The sequence below is a fragment of the Dipodomys ordii genome, unplaced genomic scaffold (genome assembly GCF_000151885.1).
Source record: "Dipodomys ordii isolate 6190 unplaced genomic scaffold, Dord_2.0 Scaffold142, whole genome shotgun sequence".
Lineage (NCBI taxonomy): Eukaryota > Metazoa > Chordata > Mammalia > Rodentia > Heteromyidae > Dipodomys > Dipodomys ordii.
This window is the reverse complement of record NW_012267358.1, coordinates 2,964,862-2,976,384: the sequence shown is the minus strand read 5'-3', so window position 1 is coordinate 2,976,384 and position 11,523 is coordinate 2,964,862. Positions and strand designations below refer to the sequence as shown.

General features: G+C 42.1%; 1 protein-coding gene across 1 annotated transcript in view; it reads right to left on the bottom strand.

Annotated features, from left to right (window-relative positions):
- Positions 1-10,144: 10,144 nt before the first annotated feature.
- Awat1 (acyl-CoA wax alcohol acyltransferase 1) overlaps positions 10,145-11,523 on the bottom strand; it is a 7,909-nt gene continuing 6,530 nt past the window's right edge. Inside the window, exons 6-7 of the mRNA XM_013031611.1 lie at positions 10,757-10,956; positions 10,145-10,299 (exon numbers count right to left, since the gene is read on the bottom strand). Of these exons, the coding sequence (XP_012887065.1) occupies positions 10,145-10,299; positions 10,757-10,956 (355 nt within the window). The remainder of the gene's footprint in view (positions 10,300-10,756; positions 10,957-11,523) is intronic.

Here is an 11,523-nt window from a genome sequence, read left to right as displayed (position 1 = left end):
TTCCCAGCCCCCTGCAGGTCAATTTTAAAAGAGGACAGAAATAGAAAAAGCCAGAAGTGGCGCTGTGGCTCAAGTGGTAGAGTGCTAGCCTTGAGCTGAAGAGTAGAGGGACAGCACCCAGGCCCAGAGTTCAGGCCCCATGACCGGACCCCTCCCCCCAAAAAAAGATGTTTTGAAGAGAAGCTAGCCTATCCAACATCTCTCATATTTCACTATGTGAGCTACTCACTACTTGGCCTTCCTGAAAGGTTAACCTGGATATGGGGAAGAGGTGGTACATCTGGGCTTTTGAGTCTCCTACATTTTCTGGTCCTGTATCCCATAATCCGCAGCTAGTGAGGCCAAGTTACTTGATATATCTAAGCTTCAGTTTTCCCACTAATAAATTAGGTCAGGAATACCTATTTGACAGGAATGTGATGAAGGAATGAAGGAATGAATGGTGTGATGAATGAAAGGAGTGGATGATGAATCACGTATAGTTCCAGGGGTAAGAACCACCTTTCAACAATTTTCAACTTCAATGTAGCTGAATGAGTAGTCAGAATTATTCTAGGTTTAGATATAGAGTTGCTTAGAAGTGATAGTTAAGGTGGTCAACACACACACACACACACACACACACACACACACACACCCCTCTGGGCTAAGAACCAATCATTGACTTATTGTGATGGTTTGGGAGAAAAGAGATTGGGACTGGGGAATTGCTACAAAGGAGAAGGGAATTTTAAAAAGAAGGACTTATGGCTGGGCACCTGTGGCTCATGCTTGTAATCCTAGCTATCCAGGAGAATGAGATCTGAGGCTCATAGTTCAAAACCAGCTCAGGCAGGAAAGTCCATGAGACTATTATCTCTAATTAGCCCAAAAGCTGGAAGTGGATGTGTAGCTCAAGTGATCGAGTGCTAGCTTGAGCAATAAAGCTTAGGGACTGTGTCCAGGCCCTGAGTTCAGGCTCTAGAATCAGTAAAAAAAAAAAAAAAAGGAGGGGAGTAGGGGAAGGACTTACTATTTCTTTTTGAAAAGCATAACATTTGAACAAAAGTTAAAAAAAAAGAGTAGTAAAGCAAAAAACAATATGAAATACCTAGGACAATTAAAGGATGCTAAGGAACTCAGAAATCTTTATAAAAATTCTTGATTCCGGGGATGGGAAGGTGGCTCAGTGGTAGAGCTCTTGCCTTGCATGCATGAGGCCCTGGGTTCGATTCCTCAGCACCACATAAGCAAAAAGAGAAAAGCTGGAAGTGGCGCTGTGGCTCAAGTGGTAGAGTGCTAGCCTTGAGCTGAAGAGCTGAGGGACGGCACCCAGGCCCAGAGTTCAGACCCCACGACCAGACCCCCCCAAAAAATCTTGATTCCTTGCCAATCTAGATTTATGCACATAAAATATATTAGCCAGTGATAATGTCTAAAGAGGCAAATCTCAGCGTTTGTCATGAAGATCTGCCTACATGTCTTTACATTTCTCTTTCATTATGAGATCTTAGGTGCCCAGGACTCCAAAGCTGTCAGAATGATTTGTGAGTGTGTTTTTTTACCACAAGCTACAGAGCTGGTATTTCCAGTATGACCTGAGATGTGGCTTGTTACCTAAAGGATGTGCAAAAAATAATAAAGTGAAACCAAAACCGTGGACTCTGTGTGAGTCCAAACATCAGGGTGTGTGATTTCCAGAGTTTATGGACTTGGGTGACAAACTAGAAAGAAAACAAATGATCTTTACTTGAGCTAAAGAATAAATTGTTAAGAGGGAAGAACTCTCTAAGAGGAACTACTTCTTGGATGTCGCTGGTTAATTTTGTAAAGTAGTTCGGGGCCCTTGTCATGTTCTTGGTTCTACTCAGGGGAAGGAGAAACCACATGTACTTTGAAAACTCCAGAGAAAATCAACTTATGTCCTCTCAAGGACATTAGGCTAGTGCTTGACTGGGGTTACTTGTCACTGATAGTTATTTTTAATGGTCATTGAAAATTTGTTGAACAAAATATTTCTCTTTTTTGTGCCAGTACAGGGCATTGCACTCTTTCTTATTTATTTATTTATTTTTGTACCCAAACTGGCACTCTAGCACTAAAGCCACAACTCTATTTCTTTTTGCTGGCTAATTGGAAATAAGATTCTCATTAATTTTCCTGTCCAGGCTGGTTTTGAACCGTGATCCTTAGCCTCCTGAGTAGCTAGGATTACAAAGATGAACTACCTGCAACTGGCTGACTAAAACATTTCTTTCCTACCCACTCTGAGTCTTGCTAGATTTTTCTTCAGAGGGTGATCATTGCTCTTGTTCTTTGAGGTCTGAGATCTTGTTTGATTTTAAAGATTTTTGTCATTATTCTTTTCTCTAATGAAGTTTTCTAAAACATTTTCTAGGATAATAGGAGCTACTACTTTTTTTAAGGATTGGGCAAAGCAATGTTAAACATGTTTCTACATGATGTGTTTATCTAGAATTTTTACCATCATAATGTTCAGAGGAGGGTCTTATATACAGTGTCTTAGTCTGCTTTCTGTTGCTGTAATAAAATATATGAGGCTGGGTAATTCACAAAGGAAAAAGGGCTGTTTGGGCTTATGGTTCTGGAGGCTGGAAAGTTCAAGAATCTGGCACTGGCTAGGGCTATGTGCTACTTAAGTCATGGCACCAAAAGTAGAAGGGCAAGAAAAAGAGAGAGACAAAAGACAATTTTACTTCATAACCACCTGTTCCCTAAGCAACTAATATAGTCGCTTGAGACTAAAACTATTCCCTTAGAAAGAGATTCATCCTTATTAATGACACATTTACTTTTATTAGTAAAGGTGGTAGGAAATTTTATCAGGAAAGAAATACAAAAGAGGGAAGGAGATTATATGGCATGATGCCACAGAAAGAGTTCAGATAATTTTAGCTATCTTCTGATATACTCTGATATACCTCTGAGAGTTGGGAGCACAGTGTGAGAAGGTATACATAGTGTATGTATGTGTGTGTGTGAGTGTGCGGGCACACACATGCATGCATGCATGTGCACGTGCACATGGGCTGGTCCTGGGGATCAACTCAGGTCCTGAGCTGTCCTTTAGCTTTTTCACTCAAGGCTAGCACTCTACCACTTGAGCCACAACTCCACTTCCAACTTTTTGGTGGTTAATTGGATATAACATTTTTAAAAAGTTTTAAAGGCTCCTGCTTGGGCTGGCTTCCTTGGATCTCAGCCTCCTGAGCAGCTAGGATTACAGGTGTGAGCTTCCAGTGTCTGATAGGAACATGAGTTTTGATATGGACAAACCTCATCCAAACCTCAGCATAGTTTCTTGTGAACTTCTTGACCAAGGAGCCTTTCACTCCCCAAGGCATGTCCCAGGAACATACTGTGCCAGGAGATATTTTAGAGGTACTGCACTAGTAAGGAAACCTATAATGTGGAAGCCACTTAGAGGGCTTTTTTCCCCACTCTCTAGCTTTCTTGCTTTATTATGAGCAGGTACTGACAGAGAAATATAGTTATATTTATATTTTGTACATAAAAATGCAGAAACTATTTTAAGGGTTCTTGTTTTCGCTTTTAGCCATGACACTTTGCTTAGCTTTTTTACTCAAAGCTGGTATTTTATCATTTGAGCCATGCTTCCAGCTGTGGCTTTTTGATCGCTACTTGGAAAACCAAAACCAAACCAACAAAACCAAAAGTGATTCCTTCCTTCCTTCCTTCTCTGGGTAATCAAATCTACCTTTAAGGCCTTAATTCTTTATTTTATCTCCATTCACTAGGTCACATCCTGACCTAGTGAGCCAGGCTTAGTGGTGCACACTTATAATCCCAGCACTTGAGAGGAGAGGCAGGAAGATCAAAAAGTGCCTGGGTTACCCAGAGAGTTTGAGGCCAACCTAAGCTACACAGTATGATTCTGTCTCTAAAAACAAACAAAAGAAAACTAAATAAACCGGGCACCGGTGGCTCACACCTATAATCCTAGCTACTCAGGAGGCTGAGATCTGAGGATTGTGGTTCAAAGCCAGCCCAAGCAGGGACGTCCATGAGACTCTTATCTCCAATAAACCACCAGAAAACTGGAAGTAGTGCTGTAGCTTAAGAGGTAGAGTGCTAGTCTTGAGCTGAAGAGCTCAGGGACAGTGCCCAGGCCCAGAGTTCAAGCCCCATGACTGACTAAAAAAAAAAGGAAAGAAAAAGAAATAAACAAACCATTAATAATTGCCTCATCAGTTTTCTGTCTTGAATACCTGGTAGACATGGCAGATGAAAAATGGCCTAGCCCCAAAACCTTGGTCTTCTTCTCCCCAATGACTATAATCAATCTGAGTAAATAGTACTACTGTTAAAAAGGCATTATAGGCCCGGGAATGTAGTTTAGTGGTAGAGTGCCTGCCTAGCATTCACGAAGCCCTGGTTCAATTCCTCAGTACTACATAAACAGAAAAAGCCAGAAGTGGCACTGTGGCACAAGTGGTAAGAGTGCTAGCCTTGAGCACAGGCAGCTCAGGGACAATGTCCAGCCCTGAGTTCAAGCCACAGGGCTGACAAAAAAAGCATTTGATATTTTTTGGGCTGGAAGCAAGGTGCAAGTGGTAGAGTACCAGCCATGAATTAAAAAGACTGAGCAAAAGTGCAAGACCCCAGATTCAAGTCCCAGAACTGGCATGCACGCATACATATACATATGTGCACTCAGGAATGTCTAAGAAACTATCATACCTAGGAAGAAACAAAGAAAACATAATACCTAGTGGTATTATGTGCAATGCCTAATGCTAGTATATATTATTATATAATATTGGTACTGGTTCTTTTTTCTTTTTTTTTGGTGCTCATGGGGCTTGAACTCTGTGCCTGGGTGCTGTCCCTGAACTCTTCAGCTCAAGGTGAGCACTCTACCACTTGAGCCACAGCACCACTTCCAGTTTTCTGGTGGTTAATTGGAGATTAACAGACTTTCCTGCCTGGGCTGGTTTAAGCCATGATACTCAGATCTCAGACTCCTGAGTAGCTAGGATTACAGGTGTGAGCCACTGGCTGGGTGCCAGTAATGGTTCTTTAATACCCAGACAGTAATGGTTCTTTAATAGTAAGAAATAATACCATACCTATGTAAGTCCACAACTGGGGAAACTAAGTATGGGTTATATAGAAACTTGCTGTACTAAATCAACTTTTCAGTAATTTTAAAACTATTCTTAATAAAAAATTTACCCACTGAAAGAGACCATTAAATCAGATGTGGTGGTATATGTCTGTAATTCCAGCACTTGAGAGGCTGAGATAGGATACATATAAGAAACCCCCAATTAACAGAAAAATGAAAATATAAAAGAAAAACAGAGGGGCTGGGAAGGTAGCTCAGTGGTAGAGCGCTTGCCTTGCATGCCTGAGGCCCTGGGTTCGATTCCTCAGCACCACATAAGCAAAAAGAAAAAAGCAGGAAGTGGCGCTGTGGCTCAAGTGGTAGAGCGCTAGCCTGGAGCTGAAGAGTTGAGGGACAGCGCCCAGGCCCAGAGTTCAGGCCCCACGACCGGACCCCCCCCCAAAAAAAGAAAAACAGAAAATGAAACTACGAATACACATTAGGACTTATTTTGTACATACTATGTTTTCTAATTAATTACTCAACTCTTCTTTTACTTGTTAATCTTTCTGTGTGTGTATGATGGTCCTGGGAACTCAGATCCTGGGAACTATCCCTGACCTCTTTTTTTTTTTTTTTTGCCAGTCCTGGGGCTTGAACTCAAGGCCTGGGCACTGTCCCTGAGCTTCTTTCCTCAAGGCTAGCACTCTACCACTGGAACTTCTGGTTTGTTTTTTTTGTTTGTTTGTTTGTTTGTTGTCAGTCGTGGGGGCTGTACTCTGGGCGCTATCCCTCAGCTCTTCAGCTCAAGGCTAGCACTCTACCACTTGAGCCACAGCATCACTTCTGGCTTTTTTCTGCTTATGTGGTGCTGAGGAATCGAACCCAGGAACTCATGCATGCGAGGCAAGCACTCTACCACTGAGCCAACTTCCCAACCCTGAACTGCTGGTTTTTAATAGTTTATCTCATGGACTTTGCTGCTTGGGATGGCATTGAATGGTGATACTCAGATCTCAGCCTCTTAAGTAAGTAGCTAGGATTACAGGCATGAGCTACCTGCACCTAATGTGCCTGTTAACTTTTTCAGATAAAGATATAATTAATCTCTCCCAATTTCAACTCCCCCACCCCCCACCATTCATTGTTAAGGATGGAACCTGGGCCTCAAACATACTAAACAAGTACTCCACTAAGCTCCTCCTTCTCTTCTTTTTAATAAAACAATTAAAAGTAGTGAGTTTTCTGTAATTATTTAGCACCCTTTATACATATTTAAAATAGTTTATCTTGGAATACTTTTACAGACACACTGCAAAGATGATATACAAAATTCCTATCTTGTTCCTCAATTTCTTATAATGTCAACATCTTATATAGCCATAGCACATTTGTCAAAACTGAGAAAATTAGCTATGCTATCAGACAATAGCACAATGACCAAGTGTCAATTTCATCACAAGATCCTAACATGACCTTTTGTTTATGTTGTAATTGTGGTTACTAAGTTAAGGTAGTGATGGCCTGCCTTCCACCCTGTAAGGCTATTGTTTTCTCTTCCCACACTCTATTCTTTGAAATTGAGTTGCTAAATTTCAGGAGCTACTTATAAACCTCCTGAAGGGAGGTTTTTTTTTTTTTTTTGGTCCGGTTGTGGGCCTTGAACTCTGGGCCTGGGCACTGTCCCTCAGCTCTTCAGCTCAAGGCTAGCGCTCTACCACTTGAGCCACAGCACCACTTCCGGCTTTTTCTACCTATGTGGTGCTGAGGAATCGAACCCAGGGCCTCAAGCATGCAAGTCAAGCGCTCTACCACTGAGCCACCTTCCCAGCCTGCTGAAGGGAGGTTTATAATTCTTTTGGGAACACTTGTACATTCTTATCATTTCCTCAATAATGTACTTATATCACTATGGTCTCAAATTTCTTAGTGTATCATATATATGATATATAATACACAAATAGTAATGTGATACTATTTATATTATATCAATATTATTCCTAAGTATAATAATATACTAGGGAAGTAATATTATTTATAATACATCAAGCAAACATTGTTATATTACAATTATCACCGTCTTATGCTTTGGATTATCTTTTTGTTCAATTTAATATAGCCACTGAGAACTTTTTCAGGTTGCTCCTGTGTCCCATTAACACATTTTCCTTCTTTGGTTTCTTTTAGACAGACACTTTTTTCACTTTCTGACATTTCAAGATGCTCTGGATTGTTTTGTATTTGCATATTATACATTTTTACATAAGGAGTAATATTATTCATTTTTCCCAACATATTCTATGTTCTCTCCTTTCTGAGCCTACTGGCAGGAGAATAGTTTTAATTCTCATTCAGCCATGGACAGTGATTCATAATTATTATTTCTCATCTGTTCTGTGACTGTAGTAGGTAGAATTTCTGCCTTTATTTACAAAGAGCCTTTTTTTAGTTGTGAATGATTCACATGCTCTTGTAAAGAAAGTGTAATTCCCTGTCCTGCTTACTAAGTACTTATGAGTTGATGGCCTGTTCTACATGATTTATTGTATGATTCATCTTTCTTTATTCTTTCTCCCTTTCTTTCTTTCTCTTTCTCTCTCTGTTTCTCTCTCTCTTTCTTTCTTTCCCTCCTTCCCTCCCTCCCTTCTCCCCTCCCTCCCTCATTCCCTCCCTCCCTTCCTCCCTTCCTTCCTTCCTTCCTTTCTTCCTTCCTTTCTTCCACATTATTGATGGAATCCACAGCCTTGTGCAAGGTAGGGCAAGTGCTTTACCACTGAACTATACCCCCAGACCTCCATGCTTTTTTGAAAGGGTGAGACCATACTGAGGCTTGAACTCAGGACCATGCTTGTGAGACAAGTGCTGTATCCCTTCAGCTTTGCTTTCAGCCTTTTTATTTTTGCTTTAGTTATTTTTCAGGTAGGGCCTTGAGCTTCTGCTTGGAGCTGCCTTCCAACTGTGACTCTCACATATCTATTGTAGTCAGTTTGTTCTTTGAGATGGTTTCTTGATAAATTTTCTTGCCAAGGCTGTCCTCACAACTTGACCCTCCTATCTCTGTCTCCCAAGTAGCTAAGATTGCTGGCATAAGCCATGCTCAGCCAATTTTTTGAGGACAGAGAGGGATGGGATATTGTGATGGTGGTCCAATTGTTGTGCTAGGCATATTTTAGGAAAGATTATTGGATACATTTGACTATTGTTCATGAGGAAAATCTGGGTTAGAAACTCAGGGTCCTCATGCTTTCACTTAGTTTTCTTGCTCAAGGCTAACATAGTACCTCTAGAGTTATTCCTCCACTTTTGCCTTTTTGCTGGAGATAACAGAATCTTGGACTTGTCATCCTGGGCTGGCTTTGAATTGTGATCCTCAGACCCGAGGTTCTTATGTAGCTAGGATTACAGGGGTGAACCACCAGCCCCCAGCAGGAATTTGGCATCGATCAAGGTGCATTGTACTCATAAACTAACATGTTGAATTGAATCCCCTTTGTACAACTACTTGAAGATAACAACAACAACAACAATAATAAAACAAGCTGGGTACTGTAACCCTAGCTACTCAGGAGGCTGAGATGTGAAGAGGCTGAGATCTGAGGATTGTGGTTCCAAGCCAGCTTTGGCAGGAAAGTCAGTAAGACTCATCTCCAATTAAACACTGAAAAAGATAGAAGTGGAGCTGTGGTTCAATTGGCAGAGCATTAGCACTGAGCAAAAAAAGCTCAAGGGCAGCACTCAGGCCCTGAGTCAAGCCCCATGACCAGCATCAAAAAAAGATAATAAACATTTTTAAAAGAAGTAATGACAAGAAAAAAAAGAATTTGGCACTTTTTGTGCTTGTCTTAGGGCTTGAAACCAGATCCTGGGTGCTGTGCCTGAGCTTTTCAGTTCAAATCTAACACTACCAATTGAGCCACAGCTCTCCTTCTGGCTTTTTGGTGGTTAACTGGAGATAAGAATCCCATGGATATTCCTGCCTAGGCTGGTTTTAAACCATGATCTTCTGATCTCAGCCTCTTGAGTAGCTAGGATTATATACATGAGCCACTGGCACTTGGCTAATTTGTAACTTTTATTATTTTTGCCAGTTCTGGGGCTTGAACTCTGGGCTAGTAGTGTCCCTGAGCTTTTGTGCTCAAGGCTAGTACTCTACCACTTGAATAATAGCTCCACTTCCAGCTTTTTGTGGTTAACTGGAGAAAAGAGTCTCATGGACTTTCCTGCTTGGGCTAGCTTTGAACCACAATCCTCAGATCTTAGCAGCCATCCTGAGTAGTTAGGATTATAGGCATGAACCACTGGTGCCTGGCATAATTGGGCACTTTCAATGGTTTTAAATCTATGCTATACAAATAATAGCTTAAATTTACAATTGTTTTTGTACTGGTCCTCGGGCTTGAACTCAAGGCCTAGAATTGTCCTTTAGCTTTTTCACTCAAGGTTGGCACTCTATTACTTGGGCCACAGCTTCACTTCTGGCTTTTTGGTGGTTAATTGGAGAAAAGAGTCTCATGGACATTCCTGCCCGGGCTGGCTTTGAACCTCAGTCCTTACATATGAGCCTCTTGAGTTGCTAGGATTACAGGGGTAAGCTACCAGCACCCAGGAAATGTACACTTTTATTTGAGTTCTTTTTTTTATTGTGAAAATACCATATAGAGGTGTTACAATTACATGGGCAAGATACTGAGTACATTTCTTACCAAGCATTGTTGCCTCCTCCTTTGTTTCCCCTTCCCATCCCTTCCAATCTCCCCCCGCCTCCTTATTTGAGTTCTTTAATAAAATGGAATACAGGATGTCTGGTCATTATTTGATTCCTTCAGGACCTGGAGTACCAGGCTCAGAGAATGTTCTTCACTGGGGACTGACTGAGTTAGAGTCCTTAGGAATAATTCCTGCAGGGGCAGGGGCAATTTTGTGGCTAGGAAGGAGCTCTTGGATGCTTCCTCTACCACACATAACCTCCTTCGTCTTCCATCCTTTCCCATGCCTATTCTAGGTTGGGTTTCTGGCAAGTTGAGCCTCCTCTCTGAGATGGGCCTTTTATGCAATCAGGCATGCAAGAGTCCTCAGTCATAAGGGCAGCAGCTTCTGGGTATCTGAACAACCGTACTGGGTCTTATGCTGTTCAAATAGTTTTTGCAGGGCATCCACATAGAGAGCATGGTATTTATCCACCATCTCCTGAGTTGGCTTTTCAATATGAGGCAGATGCAGAGGCTCTCCAACTGCCAAGAAAGACAGAAAGAGATAAAGGAAAGTGCCAGAAACTCGTGTGTGTGTGTGTGTGTGTGCATGTGCCAGTACTGGAGCTTGAACTGTGGACTGAGCACAGTCCTTCAGATTTTTTTTTGCTCAAGGTTAGCACTCCACCACTTGAAACACACCTCTACTTCCAGCTTTTTGCTGCTTTGCCACCTGGACATTAGAATCTCATGGACTTTCCTGCCAGAGCTAGCTTTGAACCTTGATCCTTAGTCCTCTGCTTCCTGAGTAGCTAGGATTATAGGCATGAGCTACGGGTGTCCTGCAAGAAGCTCTCTTTCTTCTAATCCCCTCTCCTTCAGGCTTCGGCAGCCCAACTCAGCTCCCACCTTCTCTCAAGGTGCTGCTCTTTTCCCTGGTGTGGGAGGGTGGAGGGTGAGAAAGAGCAGGGGTGGCCTTGAGGCAGAAAGGAGCACTCACCTATAGTGACAATAGGCCGGTGGTATGGTAGCAACCCAGTGGAGCCTTGGCGGAAGCCCTGTCCATAGAAGACACAAAAATAGAAACCAAAGATCCTCCGGAAGAAGTGCTGGAACTTGAACATTTTACTGTCCTTGTGGAACAACAACTGATCATACACTTCTGTTTCTCCAAAAGTGAAGGTGGGGACCAGATGAGCCCTGTAGGAAAACCGTGACTTATTTCCCAAACACAGGCTAGAGTATGAATCACCCTGAAAGGACTTTTGCTCATGGCCAGGCTCATGTATTAGGACAAAATCCCACAGGCCTAAAATCAGAAGCTGGAAGTACAAGCAGCTGAGGTTTTAGGCCTGCACCAATCTGTCCCTGAGTCCTAGGGTTACAGTAAAGTTATTTCCTTTGCAGAAACTACGAGAACCCACTCTGAATATCCCAGTGTCCTTAGTCATTCTATTACCCAATAATTCTAGAGACAGACCCAGACTCCTTAACTTCCTCAGATGAGAGAAAAGAGAACACAGTAACTCTCCTGCAGATCTTTGTGAGCTGGTAATAAAAATCTGTTAACACCTTGACATGGTTATCTTAGTAGTTCCTTGGAACAAAAAGCAGGAAAGTGTCTCTGGCAGTTAGGAGTGGCAGGGCCTTGACTAGAACCAAGAATTCCTCAGACTTAGCTCAGAGCTCTCTTCTTCTTCTTTTTTGTTGGTCGTGGGGCTTGAACTCTGGGCCTGGGCGCTGTCCCTCAGCTCTTCAGCTCAAGGC